Source organism: Alexandromys fortis, unplaced genomic scaffold (genome assembly GCF_014885135.2).
Source record: "Alexandromys fortis isolate MF-2015 unplaced genomic scaffold, M_Fortis_MF-2015_v1.1 scaffold_21, whole genome shotgun sequence".
NCBI lineage: Eukaryota > Metazoa > Chordata > Mammalia > Rodentia > Cricetidae > Alexandromys > Alexandromys fortis.
In genome coordinates, this window is record NW_026067905.1 from 12,454,464 (window position 1) to 12,474,040 (window position 19,577).

The window sequence follows — 19,577 nt, forward strand, 5'->3', positions numbered from 1 at the left end:
TCTGTCTGTATACACCAGGCCTCATTACAGATGGTTGTGAAAGACCATGTGGTTGCTGGGAATTGAACTCAGGACCTTTGGAAGAACAGGCAATGCTCTTAACCTCTGAGCCATTTCTCCAGCCCCTTGAAAGGGTAATTCTGTTTTCCCGGAGTTCAATCTTGATTTCTCAAATTCTTCAGCAAATGGCCTTTGAATACCATCTGCTGTGAGGTCTGTCTTCTTGCTTCTTGTTCCGAGAGCACAGGGATGTGGGGCAATGTGATACAGGCCACATATTTCTGCAGCCAGGCTCTCAAGCCGCAGTGGCAGCTGAGGTGCTAAAAGCATCTTCAGACTGGCTGTCTCCGGAGCTCAGGACGCTCCTGTCATCCTGCTCCTTTCTTTGTAATTATGGAGACCGCCTGAGAAGAGGTGTCAATTCCAGAGCTGACTTCAGTCCTGCTACCCGGAAACAATGCTAATGAACTTCCCCCTCCGTTTACCTTGGGAGATAAAAGCTGTCTGGAGAATAATCCGTGACCTTCAGGATTTGTGTGAACCCTGAGACTCCCTTCTGAGTTGCTGCGTGAACTGCGTCTCAATTACTCCCGCGCCTCCGCGCCGGTCCAGAGAGATAGTTTATGTTGGGGTTAGACCCCGACACGGGCATCAGATGAATCCCATCAGAAGAGATGGGATGCGGCAGGGAGGCGGTACACACACGCCCCTGTACCTCTCACCCTGGCCGCCTTTCTCCTTCCAGGCTTAGAATCAGACCTGCGTGTGCGACTGCATGGCCAGCATCTGGCTAGCGAGCTGGTCCTAAGAGCTGTGAGGGGCTACTTAGAGCAGCCCCAAGGAGACAAAGCCCTGGCTCTGTCATTCCATGGCTGGTCTGGCACAGGCAAGAATTTCGTGGCCCGGATGCTGGCGGAGAACCTGTATCGGGATGGACTGAGGAGTGACTGTGTCAAGATGTTTATCTCCACCTTCCATTTCCCACACCCCAAGTATGCGGACGTGTACAAGGTGAGGCCACAGCGCTGGCCCGGCAGGGGTGGCCTGGCAGGGGTGGCCTGGCAGGGGTGAGGCCCCTGTGCCGAGGAGCGAGTGGAGATACTGACACCACCAGGAGGTAGACTTCTGAGCCTGCGGGGACAGGCAGCGGCAGGGTCAGAACCTGTCCGCAGGCAGCCTCGAGCTGCAGGAGGGAAAAGCCATGTTTCCACTACACCCTGGAGCTGTTTCCGTGACGGTTGCACACTGGAGCGCTTCGCCAACAGAACTACAGGTTTTTGTTTGTTGATTTTTTTCTTTGTGTTGAAAGTAGTAAAATGTAGCTGGGTGTGGTGGCACGTGCCTAATTCCAACGCTCGTTGGCTGAGGTGGGGAGAGCTTGAACTCGAGATCAGCCTGGCCTGCACAACGAGATCCTGTCTTGAGAGAGAGAGAGAGAGAGAGAGAGAGAGAGAGAGAGTGTCTGACTGTGTACTAGAAAAAAAGGCATAAACTATACCACCCCCTCCCCAAAGGTCACAGCCTCCTTAGCTTACAGTTAGTATTCTGAACTCCCACAGTCTCACACACATTCGCACGCACTCACGCTTGCATGCACGCACGCACACGCACACATTCTAGACTCTGCTGCTCTCAGACTTCTTCCCAGCTCTTTCACACCATGGTAGCTTTGTTAGAATGTTCGGCTGGCTTCTGTTTCACTTACACTGGGCCACGAATGCGTGGCTGGTCTTTACAAGCGTAATTGCCTGGAAAGCACAACCAACCCTGACACCAGCCTAGAGAACTAACATGGCCGCCAACTGCAGGTGGAGACGCTTGTTTCAGGTGGCTTGTTCAGACCTCCCCCCCCCACCCGGAACAAGTGTGTCATTGAGCAAAGAAAGCAACAATGTTGATTTGAGCCTTCTGCCTCGGCCTCCCAAATCTTAGATCACAGACCTGTTCATTTTTAAAATGTGCTAAAAATTGAACGGAAGGCCGTGAGCATGCTAGACAACAGCCTATTACTTAGCTACACTCCAGGCATCTTTAATAGGCATATCATCACATCACATGGGACTCCTCAGTTCCTCCCATAGCAGCTTCTTACATGCCAGCAGGTTGATGGACCGAACGTTCCTTTACTGTGTTGCTATTTGGAGTTTTGTTTTGTTTTTTTTTCACTTACACGTGTAGTAAAATTAGCCTGAACGTAAGCAAACAGCAGTGACCACGCCCATGCTGGCTCTAGACTGTAATAGCTGGGAGTGTGTAAACTGGGAAAATTACGTCAGCCTTGAGGACAGAGCTTGCGTGGGTCACCTGATAGTTTCAGTATGGCCGTGGAGGGCAAGGGCAGGGTGTCCTGAGACTCAAGATGTGCTCACGTCAGGAGGTCGACAGCTGAGCTTCCCAGGAGGAATTCTCTGGCGTCGACTACAGCCAAACTGCTTGAGGATCCGCTTCCCCACTAGAAATTCGACAGGTACACACACTCACATGCCTGGGTGTTGAAGGGATGAGGATGCCGAGGAGCCTGAGATGGATAGATAGGTAGTGTAGATTTTCCAGTCAAAAGCACCTGTGCCCAGCTCTGAGCGAATCCCAAAGCTTATGTTTAGTGAAGGGTTTACTGTCTTGTGGTGGGGCGGGTGCCCTTGTGGTAACTAACCCTCAAGTGTGGCTGGCAGCCTCTGGGCCCTTGAGCCTTTCCTCTATCTCTGTTGTTGAGCTCAGAGTCTCTGCCTCTGAGGAGTGACGAGGCCCTTAGCCCCAGGATGGGACTTACTAAGTCCTGGAGAAGGCACCTGGCTTGTGCTTGTTTCCTGCCGGAGGGGCTTTTCTCGTGAACCTAGCACGTCTTCATCCCAGGTGGGGATGCCCAGCGCAGGTACACGAGAGTCACCTGGGAAGCTTAGTACCAGGTGGGGCCCAAGCTAGGGCTGGGGTTTGGTAGTTATTGGGGGTGGAGCCCGGCTTCGGTGCTCCACTGCCCTCGGGAAACAGGAGCCCGTGCTCCTCCGAGGTCTGAGCTCCCGGTGTCCTGTGCAGGAGGAGTTGCGGTGGCAGATGCAGGAGACCCGGCGGCGCTGCCATCAGACCATGTTCATCTTTGACGAAGCGGAGAAGTTGCACCCGGGGCTGCTGGAGCTGCTTGGACCGCACCTGGAACCCAGGGTCCCCGAGACCCAGGGCGTTGAGCCGCCGCGGGCCATCTTCCTCTTTCTCAGGTAGGTTTGAGCAGGAGGTCGGGAAGTGGGGGGACTGGTTGTCAGTCCTAAGGCCTTCCCAAAGCCAAAGCCCCAAAGCTTGGAAGCAGGCAAGGGACGCTGAGGCCTCCCTGCCCACCCCTCTCCCCCAGCATTCGGCAAGAGCTGGAAAAGCGGAGCTGCCTGTCTGCGCAGCCGCCTCAGAGAGGCCTTTGCAAAGCGTATCAGAAGCGTTAGGGTTTTTGATTTTCGGTTAGCCTTTTTTAGGTTTTTCGTTCAATGTGTTTTGATCGTGTTTACACACACATTCCAACCCCAGTCACTAGATCCATTCCTCACCTTCCTACCCATCCAACTTTGCGTCCCTTAAAACAAAACAAAACGAAGAAAAATAAAAACACATCAGGACCAATTTGTGAATCCCAAATATTCTTGAATGTGTGACCACTGGAATGGGGTCATCTCACCAAGGACTGCATGAAGCAAAAAGAAACTCCCCCTTTCTCTGTAGCCAATAATCGCCAAGAGCTCCTTAGCGTGGGACTCGGTGGGATTTGGCTTGTCTTGGGCTTGCACAGACTTTGAGCATGCTGTCACAACTGCGGCGACTTCACAGGCGCAGCTGCCCTGCAATGTCAAGAACTCCGTTTCCTTGGAGCCGTCTACCACCCCTGGTCTTACAGTCTTCCTCCTTCCTACTCCGAAATGATGCCTGAGCTGTGGAGGAGTGGGTGAGGTGTTTGTGTTCCATTTGAAGCTGGGCAGACTTGACGCTGGGCGTCTTGTTCAGCTGTGGGTCTCTGTTAATCACTGACTGCAAATAGAAGCTTTTCCTGTGAGGGCTGAGAGATGCTCGATGGGTCGGTCTAGGGATAAGTCATTAGGAGTTGTTTAATACTATGTACATTTAGCAGAATAATACATCTCCTGTAGGGCCAGTGGCGTGTCTAGTCATTGATTCCTGGCCCAGTAATTGGGTTTCAACGTATAGTGTGAGAATTAGATCCACCAAAAAGTGGGAGTTACTCCCATGCTTTTTTGCAACATCTTTCTTTTTTTTTTTAATAATTTTTATTGAGCTCTACATTTTTCTTTGCTCCCCACCCTGCCTCTCCCTTCCCCTTCTACCCTCTCCCATGGTTCCCATGCTCCCAATTTACTCAGGAGATCTTGTCTTCTACTACTTCCCATGTTGATTAGATCTATGTATGCCTCTCTTAGGGTCCTCATTGTTGTCTAAGTTCTCTGGGATTGTGATTTGTGGGCTGGTTTTCTTTGCTTTACATTTAAAAACCACTTAGAAGTGAGTACATGTGATAATTGTCTTTCTGAGTCTGGGTTACCTCACTCAAAATGATGTTTTCTAGCTCCATCCATTTTCCTGCAAAATTCAATATGCCATTATTTTTTCTGCTGTGTAATACTCCATTGTGTAAATGTACCACATTTTTCTTATCCATTCTTTGATCGAGGGGCATTTAGGTTGTTTCCAGGTTCTGGCTATGACAAAGCTGCTATAAACATAGTTGAGCACATGTCCTTGTGGCACGATTGAGCATCCTTTAGATATATACCCAAAAGTGATATTACTGGGTCTTGAGGAAGGTGGTTTTCTAATTTTCTGAGAAATCACCACACTGACATCCAAAGGGGCTGTTGTACCAGTTTGCACTCCCACCAGCAATGCAGGAGCGTTCCCTTTACCCCACAACCTCTCCAACATAAGTTGTCATCAGTGTTTTTGATCTTGGCCATTCTTATAGATGTAAAATGAAATCTCAGAGTTGTTTTGATTTGCATTTCTCTGATGACTAAGGATGTTGAGCATTTCCTTAAGTGTCTTTCGGCATTTTAGATTCTCTGTTGAGAGTTCTCTGTTTAGGTCTGTACTCCATTTTTTATTGGATTATTTGTTCTTGAGTTCTTTGTATGTTTTGGAGATCAGACCTCTGTCTGATGTGGGGTTGGTGAAGATCTTTTCCCAGTCTGTAGGCTGTCGTTTTGTCTTGTTGACCGTGTCCTTTGCTTTACAGAAGATTTTCAGTTTCAAAAGGTCCCATTTATTAATTGTTTCTCTCAGTGTCTGTGAGATATATTATATTTTGGAAGTGGTCTCCTGTGCCAATGCGTTCAAGTGTACTTCCCACTTTCTCTTCTATGAGGTTCAGTGTGGCTGGCTTAATGTTGAGGTCTTTGATCCATTTGGACTTGAGTTTTGTGCATGGTGATAGATATGGATCTATTTTCATTCTTCTACATGTTGATATCCAACACCAGTTGATATGCCAGCACCATTTGTTAAATAGGATTTCTTTTTTCCACTTTATATTTTTTTGCTTCTTTGTCAAAAATCGGTGTTCAAAGGTGTGTGGATTAATAGCCAGGTTTTTTATTCTGTTCCATTGGTCCTCCTGTCTGTTTTTATGCCAATACCAGGCTGTTTTCAGTACTGTAGCTCTGTAGTAGAGTTTGAAGTCAGGGATTGTGATGCCTCCAGAAGTTCTTTTATTGTATAGGATTGTTTTGGCTATCCTGGGTTTTTTGCTTTTCCATATGAAGTTGAGTACCGTTCTTTCAAGGTCTGTGAAGAATTTTGCTGGGCTTTTCCAACATCTTTCAATGTTATTTACCCCTTCCTATATTCCCTCCTTTACTTTGCCTTCCCTTCCCTTCCCCTAATTCAACTCTTCCTGTTCCATTATTCCCCTCCAACCCTTTATGCCAGTGTGCCCTATCTTCCTTCCTTTGAAAATCTCTCCCTGTGGCCCCGAAATAGTTCCTGACCTCTGTGAGTAATTCCCAATAAAACACACATATCTGAAGGTTTAAAGTTAACACTCAGAAATGAGAGGAAGCTTGCTATTTGTCTTTTTGGATCTAGGTTATCTCAAATGATTGGTTCTAGTTCCGTGCATTTGCCTGTGAATTTCATCATTTCATTTTTCTTAACAGTTGAGTGATATTCCATTGTGTAACTATGCCTCGTCTTCATCATCCAGTCATCAGTGGCTGGACACCCAGGTTTTCATAACCTAGCTATTTCATAGCTGACCCGTCCTGCAGGCCAGGTAATTTTATGGGTCTCGAGGAGGCATCACCTAGGAATAATGGGGGGGAGAGGGAAAGAGAACCAAGCGCGTAAAGAAAGACAGAGTCAGCCTGAGATGTGTCAAGGTTCTGTTTATTGCAGGCAAGATTTTTATTTTTATAAGGTAGTTTTGGTAGGGAGGGGTAAGGGTAGAGGGGAATGGGGAGTCACTGTGTCCCAGGTCAAAGAGGAAGTAGCAATTTTCATTATGATAAAGCGTCTCGCGGTTATGCCATGAGGTTAAGACATTCCAAAGAATTTATACCACATGCTATTCTATTTTAGCTATGCTCTTTTGCAACATACTGTTCTTAGAAAAGAGTATGGAAGACGTGCCAGTCTGTCTGGCCTGGGGGTCTCTTGGTCTCTCACACATAGCGACAATGACCATGGATGAGTAAATATCTTTATGGTAGGAGATATAGTCCATTGGCCATATGGTCAAGGCTGGCACAGCTGGAGTGTGTGGTCACTCAGTTTTTTGAGGAGTCCTTGCACTGATTTCCACAGTGACTGCACCAGTTTGCACTCTCAGCAGCAGTGAGTGTCTCCTTTCCCCACATCCATGCTGGCATTTGTCTTTGGTGGTTTTGTTGGTTTTTTAATCTTAGCCATTCTGACTAAGGTAAAATGACACAGAGCCTTATTCACTATGAGAACTTGGCCTTAGCTTAGACTTGTTCCCAACTAGCTCTTATAAACTTAAATTAACCCGTTTATATTGACCTGTGTTCTGCCACGTGCCTCATTGCCTTTCCTCCATACTGTCCATCCATAGTGCTCTGTCTCACTGGCAAGTCCTATCTCTCTTCTTCCCAGAGTTCCTAGCTCCTCCTGAAAGTTCCGCCCGTTCTCTCCTGCCTAGCTATTGGCTGTTCAGCTCTTTATTAAACCATCAGAAGGTGCCATGGCAGAGATACATCTTCATAGTGTGCAAAAAGACTATTCCACAACAGTATGATGACATCACAAAGTAGTTTTAATTTGCATTTTACTTTTAGTTAAGGATGTTGCAATTTTTTTTTAAAAAAAATGCTTCTCTGTGCTGATTCATGTCAACTTGACACAAGCTAGGGTCATCAGAGTGGGAGGGAATCTCAGTTGAGAAAATCTCCGTAAGATCCAGCTGTACGGCATTTTCTTAAGTAGTGATGAATGGCGAAGGGCCCAGCCCATTTGAGTAGTGCCAGCCCTGGGCTGTGGTCCTGGGTTCTACAAGACAGTAGGCTGAGAAAGCCAGAAGCAAGCCAGTAAGCAGTTCCCTCCAGGTTCCTGCCCTGCTTGAGTTCCTACCCCGACTTTCTCCAGTGATGAGCAGCAAAGTGGAAGTGGAAACAAAACAAACCCTTTCCTCCAGTTTGCTTTTGGTCATAGTGTTTTATCATAGCAATAGTAACGCTAAAACAGCCATTTGTATTCCTTTTTTAAAGTTTATTTTTATTATGTGTGTTGATTGGTGTTTTGCCATGGGTGTTGGGTCTTCTGGAACTGGAATTACAAACAGTCCTGGGTGCTGGGAATTGAACCTGGGTCCTCTGGAAAAGCAGACAGTGCTCTTAACCACTGAGCCATCTCTCCAGCCCCACCATTTGTATTTCTTTCATCTTTTGAGAACTCTCTATTTAGTTCCATGTCCCATTTTTAATTGCTTTTTCTTGATGTTTACTTTCCTGAGTTCTTTGTATACCTAGACTCTAACCCTCAGTCAGATGCGTAGCTGGCAAAGATATTCCGCATTCTGCAGGCTGCCTCTTTACTTGAGTAATGTTCCTTGGTGTACAAACATCTTTAGTGTCATTAGATTCTGTTTACTAATTGTTGCTCTCAATGCTTGTGCGACTGGGGTCCTGTTCAGAAAGTTCTTCCATGTGTGTATGAGTTCAACTTTATTTTCTATTTTCTCTATTAAATTCAGGATATCAGTTCTGATGTTGGGGTCCTTGACCCACCTGGAGTTGTTTTGTACAGGCTGAGAGATAAGAATGAAGTTTTATTCTTCTACATGTAGCTATCCAGTTTGACCAGCACCATTTTTTTTTTTTTTTTGAAAATGCTGCCTTTTCTCCAATGTGTAATGTTGAAGTCTTTGTCAAAAAGTCAGGTGACTGTGGCTGTATAGATTAATATATGGGTCATTGATTCTATTCCATTTATCAATGAGTCTTTTTATCAGTATCATGCTGTTTTTATTAGCACAACTCTGTAATGTAGCTTAAAATCTAGGATGGTGGTACCTCCAGAAGATTTTGTTGTTGTTTAGAATTGTCTTGGATTATCCTGAGTTTTTGTGTTTCCATGTAAAGTTTAAGGTTTATATTTCAATTTTTATGAACTGCATGGGAATTTTAATGGGGATTATGTCGAATCTGTAGATTGCTTCTGGTAGGATGGTCATTTTTACAGTATTAATCCTACTAATCCATGAACCATGGGAAATCTTTCATCCTCTGGTATCTTATTCAAGTTTTCTTACTTTTTTCTTTTTCAGTGTCTTAAAACTTCAGTGTACATGTCTTTCACTTCCTTAGATTTATTCCAAGATATTTTTGAGGCCATTGTGAATGGGGTCATTCCCTTGATCTCTGTCTTGGTGTGTTTGACATTTGTATATGGGAAGGTCACTAATTTTTGAATGTTTTATATGTTGCTACTATGCTGAAGGTATCAGTTGTAGTTTTCTGATGGAGTCTTTTTAAAAATTATTTATTTATTTATTATGTATATAGTGTTTTGCCTGCATGTATGCCAGCATGGTACCAGATCTCATTATGGATGGTTGTGAGCCACCATCTGGTTGCTGGGAATTGAACTCAGGACCTCTAGAAAAGCAGCCAGTGCTCTTAACCTCTGAGCCATCTTTCTGGCACCTCTGATATTGTAGGATATTTTACTCTTTTGGATTTTTGGGGGGCCCACCACCCAACTTCCAAATAAATCACGTATGGAGGCTTATTCTTAGTTATGAATGCCCGACCTTAGCTTGGCTTGTTGCCAGCTTTTCTTAAACGATCCTGACAATCTTTTGCCTCTGGGCTTTTATATTTCTCTATTTCCGTATGCCTTTCTTTCCTTCTTACTCTGTAACTGGCTGAGTGGCTGGCCCCTAATGTCCTCTTCTCCTTGTTCTTGGGCTCCTTCCTCCCAGATTTCTCCTTCGGTTTATACTCTCTGCCTACCAGCCCCACCTATCCTGCCTACCTATTGGCCATTCATCTCTATTAGAGCCAGGGGTTTTAGACAGGCACAGTAACACAGCTTCACAGAGTTAAACAAATGCAGCGTAAACAAAAGTCACACACCTGAAAATAATATTCCCAACCCCTGGTGGAGTCTTTGATGTATTGAATCTCATCATCTGCAGTCAGATGCTCTGGCTTCTTCCTTTCCTTGGATCTTCTTCGTCTCCTTCACTTGTCTTGCTCTCTAAGACTCCACACTGTGCTAAACTGGGTGCAGAGTGGACGTTCTGTTCATTCCTGATTTTAGTGGAAATGCTTCGAGTTTTCCTCTGTTTAGGATGCTGTTGGCTGTGGGCTTCCTGTGGATTGTATTTATTATGTTGAGGAAAGTCCCCTGTATCCCTTTTCTCCCCAAACTTTTATCATTAGTGGGTGTTGGGTTTGGTCAAAGGCTTTCTGTCTAATGAGAGGATGATCTGTCTACTTATGTGGTGGATTTTGTTTATTGATTTACATATGTTGCTCCATCCCTGAATCTATAGAATGAAGGCGATTAAGGAGTTTTTCTGTTAGTTCAAATGAAATTCTGCACTGAATCCATTTGGCCCTGGGGTTTATAGTTAGGTGCTTCTTAAAATTTATTAGTATCATATATTTTATTTTTTACACGCTTTGCCAACATGCATGTCTGTGACAGTTGGGAGATTTTTTTTTTTTATTAAGTATACAACATTCCGGGGGCTGGAGAGATGGCTCAGTGGTTAAGAGCACTGGCTGCTCTTCCAGAGGTCCTGAGTTCAATTCCCAGCAACCACATGGTGGCTCACAACCATCTGTAATGAGATCTGGTGCCCTCTCCTGGCTTACAGGCATATATGGATGCAGAATGTTGTATACATAATAAATAAATAATAAATCTTGAAAAAAAAAAAGTATACAACATTCTACCTTGATGTATGCCTGCACACCAGAGGAGGGCACCAGATCTCAGTACAGATGGTTGTGAGCCACCATGTGGTTGCTGGGAATTGAACTCAGGACCTCTGGAAGAGCAGCCAGTGCTCTTAACCTCTGAGCCATCTCTCCAGCCCCTAGTTGGGAGATTTTTAATTACTGCTTCTATATTACTGGATGCTGTGGGTCACCTCACTGGGTGCTGTGGGTCTGTCTCACTGGGTGCTATGTGCTGCTGTGTGCTGGCCATCTTTCAGCAGTGCTAAAGAAACTGAAAACGAGTTGCAGCATCGGCGGAACTGCATACACACAGACTTTTTCTGAGGGCCAACACTTAATTCTTCATTTTATTTATTTGTTTATTTTTCTCTGCTGGTTGCTCTTCCTTCTTTGTTCTGTTCTTCTACCCCGTTGTTTTCCTTTTCATCGTCAGTTTCCCTTCCACTTTCCCGTAGTTTCCCCTTCTATATCTTTCTTCTTCTTTCCTCCTTTCCTCCTCCTTCTTATTCCTCTGTCTTTTGTTTTATTTTTTTGTTTTGGTTTTTTGAAACAGGGTTTCTCCGTGTAGCTTTGGAGTCTGTCCTGGTACTCACTCTGTAGACCAGGCTGGCCTCGAACCCACAGAGATCTGTCTGCCTCTGCCTCCTGAGTGCTGGGATTAAAGGTCTGTGCCACTACCACCTGGCTCCTTTTCCCTTCTTACATCTCTTGTTTTTCTCTTATCTCCCCAAGACAAAAATTTCCACACAAGAAAAGATGACCTCATAACCACAAGTTATTTTCCGAAGACAAATTAAATCCTTCCGTAGGAAGAAATCCCATTAACACCACAAGTTACATGTTTTCCTTAGAAGGCCATGCGTAGTTATACATGTTTTTGTATTAATTTTATCGCCGTAACATCTTCCCCCCAAAGCAATGATTCTTTCATAACAGATCAGCACAGTTTTAAGCGAGTCAAGTGTATTCCAGCCAGTTCCTTTGTACGGGCGCAGAGCTGTCTGCGGCTTCAGTGTGGCAGAGTCCTACAAAGCTTCATTCAAGTGGTCCAGCTAACAACCTATTCTTCTTTACACATAATAGGGTCCTTTAATTTCCTTTCACAACTTTGTTTATTCAAGGTGCATAGGAGGGCCTGTGATTAACTCTGTAAGCTACACGACAAGGAACTCAGGCCTAAGCTTGGGTGCATGAACATTGGGGACCCTTCCCCAACCTCCTCAGTTATGGATGACCCTGGGTAGTGCCGCAGAAATCAGGACATGGGGGATGCAGAGTAGGAGATACAACTGCATACTTTATTGCAAAGCCAGTGCTCTTTTATAATACTCAAATCCCAATTCAAACTAGGTGACATAATACATGAAAATAGTTTCATAAACTAATAACTTTGTTGCAAATAATTTCAAGAGCTTTGTGCCCTAGTTAATCTAAACAAAAAGCCTGGTGTTGTGTTATGGGAAAAAACTCTTGCTGTAATATGATATATAAAAACACCTCATCAGAAGACAAACCACAACCTAATCAGAGCCTTTGAACTACAGTGCACATCTGTGTTCTCAAGGACTGAGTATTGGCAGGGCCCTCTACTGATGGAAGAGGTTTGTTACCTCAAGAATGCTACCTCAAGTCACCCTGCACAGAGTTTCTATGCAGTTCAAAACCGGTCCTCCACAGCACGTAACTGCCACATTTGATCGTCAGCCCGTTTTTCCCCAGGCAGAATTCATGGGTTTTTAATGCATGAAACTTCCTTGATCTTATTTTTATCCTCTGTATAGCTCACATCTAATGAAGGGGAAGTGACTTTCAGCCTATATTTGCCTTTTTGTATCTCTTTATTGGAGCAGTTGGCAGAAGAACTCAAACCATTTCCCTAATCGTCTTTACTGCCTTAACTACCGGTATCTTTTAGACTAACTCAGAAATTCCAATTAAATCATAAATCTAACTATTATTGCTCTTATGAGAATCATCTGCATTATGATCTGCAAGTAAACTACCCAGGGAGGAGTGGGACTTTCCCAAGAAACAATCACGCTATACTAGATACAGTGGGATCCTTTCACCCAGAAATCACACCATGCCAAATACAGCTGGAGGAAGCAGGACAGCAAGGGACAGTCTAGAGAAATCCCCCCACCCCCACCCTGGGGCTTTGCTTCTCTAGGGTTGTTTGCTATTCAGTGAGTTGAACCCCATAAGCTCCATTTCTGACTTCCTGACGTGACCACTGACAGCTATGAATATCTTCACTGGATGCTGTGTGGGTCTATTCAGATTATTTATTTCATCTCGATTTACTTGGGCAGGTTTTCTATATCTAGAAATTTACCCATTTCTTTTAGATTTTCCAGTTTGGTGAAATATAGATTTTTAATATTTGTATTACAGTTCTCTGAACCTCCCAGGTCTGTAGTAATGCCTCCCTTTCTGTCTCTAATTTTATTCATTTGGATTCCCCTCCTCTCCCTCTTGGTTAACTTGGCCAAAGGTTTGTCAGTCTTGCTAATTTTTTTGCAAGAATCGTACTTTTTTTCATTGATTCTTTGTATTTTTGTCTTGTTTTCATTTCTATTTTATTAGGATCAGCTCTGCTTTTATCTCATCCCACCTAAAGTTTTTGGAGTGCTGTTGATCTTATTTTTCTAAGGCCTTCAGGTGCATCATTATTAAGTTGAGCTCTCTCTCAAATTTTTCCTTTCTACTTAGACACATAGTGCTATAAACTAAACTCCTAGCTTTCATTATGTCTCATAAACGTTGAATGTTGTTGGCCCTTAGACATGACAGCTATCTCTTTCCTTAGATTGGGGAATTTTTTTTCTTAAGATTGATTATTTTTAAAATTTTATGGGTCTGTGCTTTTGTGTGGGTATGCGCATGTGAGTTCAGTGCCCACCAAGGCCAGAGGTGTCAGATACCCTGGAGTTGGCATTATAAGTTGTGTCAGCAGACGTGGGCTCTGGAGTGTGAACTCAGGGCCTCTGAAAGTATACTATGTGCTTTTAAACACCGAGCCATTACTCCAGTCCCTGGGAAGTCTGTGCCTTTGACCTGGGCCTCCTCTCTGTACCTGTGATTTGCAGGGTTGGTCTTTCTCTAGCACCTCAGGGTTCTGCACATTCTGTTCTTAGGGTGTTTGGGGGTTGTCATTTTCTTTGTGTGATTTGATCCCTTCTCTACTTTGTCTCCAGACCTAAGATACATATATGTGTGTGGCATAATCTTTTTGTACACTGTGGAGATGTGTTGTTCTCATTGTTTTAATAAAGAGCTAAATGGCCAATAGCTAGGCAGGAAGAGGTTAGGTGGGACTTGCAGACAGGGAGAGAGTGCTGGGATGAAGAAGGGCGAAGTTGCCAGGAGATGCAGGGAGAAGCAAGATGGACATGCTGTGTTGTAAAAAGGTATTGAGCTACATGGTAGAACACAGATTAAAAAAGAGGTTAATTTAAGATGTAAGAACTAGTTAGTTAAGAGGTTAATTTAAGATGTAAGAACTAGTTAGTTAACAATCTTAAGCTATCCCCTGTGTGATTATAATTAATAAGTCTCTGTGTGGTTATTTGAGAGTTGGCTGGTAGACAGAACATTCTGCCTATATCCATGACAAGATTTTTCTATAGAACCTGGCTGGCCCGGAACTTGCTTCATAGACCAGACTGGCCTCAAACTCATAGATCTGTCTGCCTCTGTCTGTCAAGTGCTGAGATTAAAGGCACACAGCTATTTTGAAATTACTGTCGTATATGTCATCTAAGCTGATTTTTCTCAGACGTTACTATGGAAGTACTAATTTTTGGTAGAGATTTATTGTTTCCACTATTCCTGAGTATTTGGCAGGGTGGAGACTCTGGCTGTGTGCAGCTCCATGGGCAAGCAGCTTTTTCATGAATTCATGCCCCACATTGGGTGCCAAAATGTTGTTGGGTTTTCTTTTACTCTAGCCCCATGGTGAGTGTCAGATGAAAATGATCCTAATTATTCTTAATAAAAACCCAGAGTCAGATACCAGGGTAAAAGCTGAAAGATCAGAGACATAAAGGACCAGCTACAGTGACTTCTTACCTCTCTGTTTAGACTGAAAAGGGCCAAGATCCTGTCTCTACCCCACCTTATCACTTCCTGTCCCTCTGTACAGACCTCCAGACCTCTATGGTTAATTAGTGGCTAGGTCTGCCTCTGATTTCTAGGCAAGCTTTGTTAAAACACAAACTATCACAACATTGGGACCTAGGCACCTGTACTTATGTTGCTGGCAGTGGTTCTGGCTGTGGGAATTGTCTGCTTTGTTGGGTGGGTGTGGGAAGCTGTTTCCTGTTACCCAGCTTGTCAGGTAATTGACTAACTGAGCCTTAGGTTTGAGTCTTTGGGTACTTCAGTGTTGAGGTTCTATTGGGGTTCCAGCAGTTCCAGCCGAGCCTGCGATAAGTGAGGTTTCTAAGACCAGGAGCAGACCTACTCACTGTTGAGCTAGAAGATTCTCATAGCGAGTCTTGGGGAGGTGCTTAGAGCTTGTTCTCAAGCAGCAGTTATTGGGGGAGGGAGTCTTGAACCCCTGTCTGACGGTGGTGAGGAGGGAGGGCTGTGGTGGAAGGCATTCACAGGAAATGTGGACCTAGGCAGGTCGCAGAGGTGGGTGGGGTTGCCATTGTGGGTCTAGTTCCCTTTCCCAGAGAGGAGCAGCCCTTGGGTTGAGGGGATGGGCAGGGTATATAAGGCAAGGACGAGTGGAGGTGGTGTCAGCAGGCCACATTCCTGCATAGAGACAGACGGGGTGTGGTGGGGGCTCGTGAATAAGAGCTCTGGTGGGTTTTTTTGTTTCATTTTGGAAACCAGAACATTTCTTTTATGACAGATCGAAATCCTCAAGATGAACTGGATGCTGCAACAGCTGCCCTCTTGGGTTTAGGGGTTTTCCCTTCATGGAATCCATATCTGAATCTTCGGTAGACAATTTTTAGGTGCCTCATCCGCCCAGTCCCAGTAGTGTTTCATCTCTTAGCCTTGGCACTCCAGTTATGCTTTCTCTTGCGCTTGGCAGGGTAGACTTCTGAAGGTGGTAGGCCTTAGAGCCACAGCGGCGGCACAACGTGCGACGCTTTCCAAAGGATGACGTTCCTTTCGTCATCTTGCTTCTGCCGCCGAGGCCAAAGAGACCAGAAAAAAAAAAAAGGGAGCTTTGGTTTTCAAGTCAGCTATTGGTTCTAAAATTAAGTAGAGAACAAATCTTGACCCCTTCACAGGATCCCTGCCCTGTCAGGGTGGGCCCTTCTCTGGAGTATAGAGTGAAGGGCAGGTCTCTCACATTAGCGGGGGAACGTGTGAGCAAGAGCAGCTACTCCAGAATTGCTGTACTTTTGAGCCATGTACCCAGATCCCCAAAATGACTTTGTGGGGAGCAGAGAAGAAACGTGCCAAGTATGAATGCTCACCAAAGCCCCCAGCAAACCCACTGCTTACTCCCTAGCTGCGAGGCCACCCCTGTGGGATTTTTCTAGGCTTTCAGGCGCCCTGGGGAAGCAGGAGGGATTTTTCTCCTGGCTGAACTGTGGAAGGCAGGTTTGGGGTTAGGGTGGCTCCTCAAGATGGAAGAGATTTAAGCCACATGAGTTTCTGCATGCGGAAGGCAAGGATGGCATTGGGCTGAGGATCTCAGGGTGGTCTTAAGAAAAGGGAGGCATTTAGTAACACATATGCAGAAGGATATCCCCCCATCATTTGGTGACGTACCCCGAGTGCCAGAGTGAAGACTGAGCAGCGTCCACAGTATTTAACCCTTTCTGAGACAGTGGCCTCAGCTGTCCATGGCAGCCTCACACACAGAGATGGCTGAACATTAACTAAGGCACGGACTCTCCTACCCAGCTGCTTCACAACTTGGCAAACTCTTTCAGGGGCTGAGAGAGTGACCCAGTGACCCTCCTACTTCAAGGCAGACATTTGGTCACTGACCAGGTGGCAATGGCCCTGACCTCAGTGGACTGTCTGAGGCCACGTAGTTATATACACACACATATGGGTTCACATGGGCAAAGGTGGGGCTGGGAGATGCCACTGATAGCAGCCGAGCTTGCCTTCTGGGGAGTTCACTTACCCAGGAGCTCTTAAAGAGACATAGCAGTGGTTTCCAACAGCTCTGCTGCCAAGGAGAGGTCATGGCCACTCTGCCAGTCTGTCTCCAGCCATGCAGAACCACGGCCACCCCTTCCTGAGGGTGCCCCAAGATTGCCTGATATTCTAGTTATGAGGGAATAGTGTCGAGATGTAAGACTCTAATGGACTTCACTTCCTCTCCCCTTTGTGGTAAGGATTCGTGCATGTGTGTGCTCGGCAGTGTGGAGGTTGACAGTGGATGTCCAATATCACACTCTCTACCTTGTTTGCTTTTATTTTTTTCGTTTGTCTCACAATGTCACCCAGCTGACCTAGAACTCACAGATCCACACACACATCTGTCTCCAGTGTGCTAGGAGTAAAGGCATATGCCATCACACTTGGCTCTACCTTGCCTTTTGAGGCAGGGTGAGCCCCCAGAGGTGAAGTTCTAAGTGCACACAGCCATGCCAGCTCTTCACAGGGCTGCTGGATACCTTTGTCCACTAAGCCCTTCCCAGCCCTGGCACAGTCAATTTAATCCTCAGTTTAGACCTGAAAAGACAACCCAAGACCTGCTGTTGAGGTCAGCTCTTTTGTGGCACCTGAAGGCACTCAGAGTAGGTGATGCCCAGGAGGCCTTGCTTGCCCATCACGGATAACTTTATCATGCCAAGATTTTGTGAAAGAGCAAGCTTTGTCTATAAAAGCAGGCAGACAATAAGCTAGGAAGGCAGCCAGGCCCGGGGTGGGGCAGGGTGGAGGGCTGTCTAGCGATTGGTAACTCAGAATCGCCTGAAGCTGAGGTGGAACGGTGCCGACAGAATCCCTGCCTCCTTCCCTTCCCATCTAGGGTTCCATTCTAATTCTGCTTACTGGGGACTTTGGCTCCAACTAGGCCCCGGGGATATTTTGGTCTGTCCTAGAGTCCACACTTAGGTCCTGAGTTTTTAGAAGCACAGATGGTGCTGTTGAAGCAATCGGGGAACCAAAGCCCATCCCTTACCCGGGCCAGAAGAATTCAGGCACTTGCTATATGTTACCAGAAAAGTAGTGTTGATTTCTGCCCGTGTCTGCCAGCAGAAGGCCCCACAGGCACATGGCAGAACTTGAAGTGTTGTCCTCTCGTGCACCCAGAAGAGGGTTGCTAACATCTCCTTTGAATTCTTGTCAGGGTACAAACAGAAAGGACTTTGAAAAAGAACAATATGGACGTGAGTTATCTGGGAACACAGCATGTGCAAGTGCACAGTAGGTGTTTGTTACTGTCTACTGACAAGTGGCCCCAGACTCTCATTTTACAAATGAAGAAACTGAGGTGCAAAGATATTCGTGATTGAGTGACTGTGTTCCCTTCAGCATGCAACTGGCAGGGGTCTGGACGAGGGAGGAAGCTAGTATCTGTCTGCTCTGGCATGCAGCCCTGCTGAGCTGAAGATGCTGGGTGGGCCCTGAAGGTTTCCTAGGCTTTGTCTTGTGAGAGGTACAACCTGTAAGTAACACGGAGGGAGGAAGACACTGGCTTCAGGCAGTTTAGAAGCAAGCTGCAGACAGAGCAGGTGATTGTGCAGACACTGTTTAAGAAGCCGGCTGGTGGTGTTCTGGGCTGAGATGGGAAGGTCTATGTCCTCGGGGCTGAGAAAGTCACTAATCTCTTTGGCCTGCTGTCCCCTAGAGACAGTGGGAACAGGGCTACCGTGGCAGTTTCTGGCAGTGGGGCCAGTCTTGCCTCTCTGATGCAGTTATGTACCCAGAGGGCTGTGCAGCAAACACAAATCAGAGAGTGGTGTAAGCGGTGTTTGCAGGTCCGGGAACACCCTTGTTCTACCGGACTCTTCTAGCTGGGGACTCAAGGCCTAAAGCCCTGTGGCTGCGAGGGACACACTGCTCGTTTGCTGGGGACGGATACCTGCTCCAGTCTCTCTTCACCCAGCTAGGGAAGCAGGTTAGGGACTGCGGGACACACTCAAATGCAAACTGAGCAAAAGGTTATGAGTGAACTCTTCTGAGGTATGGGGCACTCTGAGCCTTGTGAGGAGGAACGGAGATGCTAGACCCCCATGGTTTGAATTGCGCCCGTCTCCCCTGCTCCTTCACTCACCACATCCCTCATTCTGTGGCCTGAAGAAGCCGGGGAAAGAGTGAGGGTTCAGTTGGGACAGGGAGAAGGTACCTCAGGATGTGACTTCCTGGGTTTGTCTTCCATTCACTCCTGTCTTACACAGTGTGCAGCCATCTTCCTGTGCTCAGCCCTGTAATTCTCTACCCTTAGACCACAGGCAGTGCAAAAGAAGCCTTCGTTCCACGCTTCTGTGAAAGCTGCAGCAAGCAGCCCAGGCAGACACCTCCTCTTTTTTTTTGTTTAAGATTTATTTGTTGGGGGCTAGAGAGATGGCTCAGTGGTTAAGAGCATTGCCTGTCTTCCAAAGGTCCTGAATTCAATTCCCAGCAACCACATGGTGGCTCACAACCATCTGTAAAGAGGTCTGGTGCCCTCTTCTGGCCTGCAGACATGCACACAGACAGAATATTGTATACATAATATTTTTTAAAAAAGATTTGTTACTTATACAGTGTTCTGTCTGCATGTCTGCTTGCATGCCAGAAGAGGGCACCAGATCTCATAGATGGCTGTGAGCCACCATGTGGTTGCCAAGAACTAAACTCGGGAATTCTGGGAGAGCAGCCATCTCTCCATCCCACCTCTCCGACTTCTAATAGTGTTTTCTAAACTGACTCTCCAGTCCGGTCCTGTCCTCTACTTTCTCCATGCCCTATAACCTAGAACAGGTTTCTGAGGACATAAAGTGAACAAGGGGCACCACCCTACTTTCTAGCCCCAAATCCTCAGGGCTGCATGGCACCTTCTCTGTAGCCGTGGCCTGGCTTTCATGCTTACCGCTGACCCTTGAAGCTCACGGCCCTCTGCTGCATCCTTGTGCCCAGACACCCTCCCCCGAGCCTGGCAGTAGCTGTGTATGTCCTCTCATTCACATCTGACTTGAGGTCACACAGAACTTGAGTGTTTCCTGAACTGAGCAGATTCACCAGTGTTTACCAAAAGAA

The 19,577-nt window shown here is 46.0% G+C and overlaps 1 protein-coding gene and 1 pseudogene across 1 annotated transcript in view; one reads left to right on the forward strand and one right to left on the reverse strand.

Moving 5' to 3' along the window:
• Tor3a (torsin family 3 member A) overlaps positions 1-19,577 on the forward strand; it is a 28,850-nt gene that overhangs the window by 4,088 nt on the left and 5,185 nt on the right. The window contains exons 3-4 of the mRNA XM_050135334.1: positions 746-1,011; positions 3,034-3,212. Of these exons, the coding sequence (XP_049991291.1) occupies positions 746-1,011; positions 3,034-3,212 (445 nt within the window). The remainder of the gene's footprint in view (positions 1-745; positions 1,012-3,033; positions 3,213-19,577) is intronic.
• On the reverse strand, positions 13,908-19,091 carry LOC126497352 (60S ribosomal protein L37-like; annotated as a pseudogene).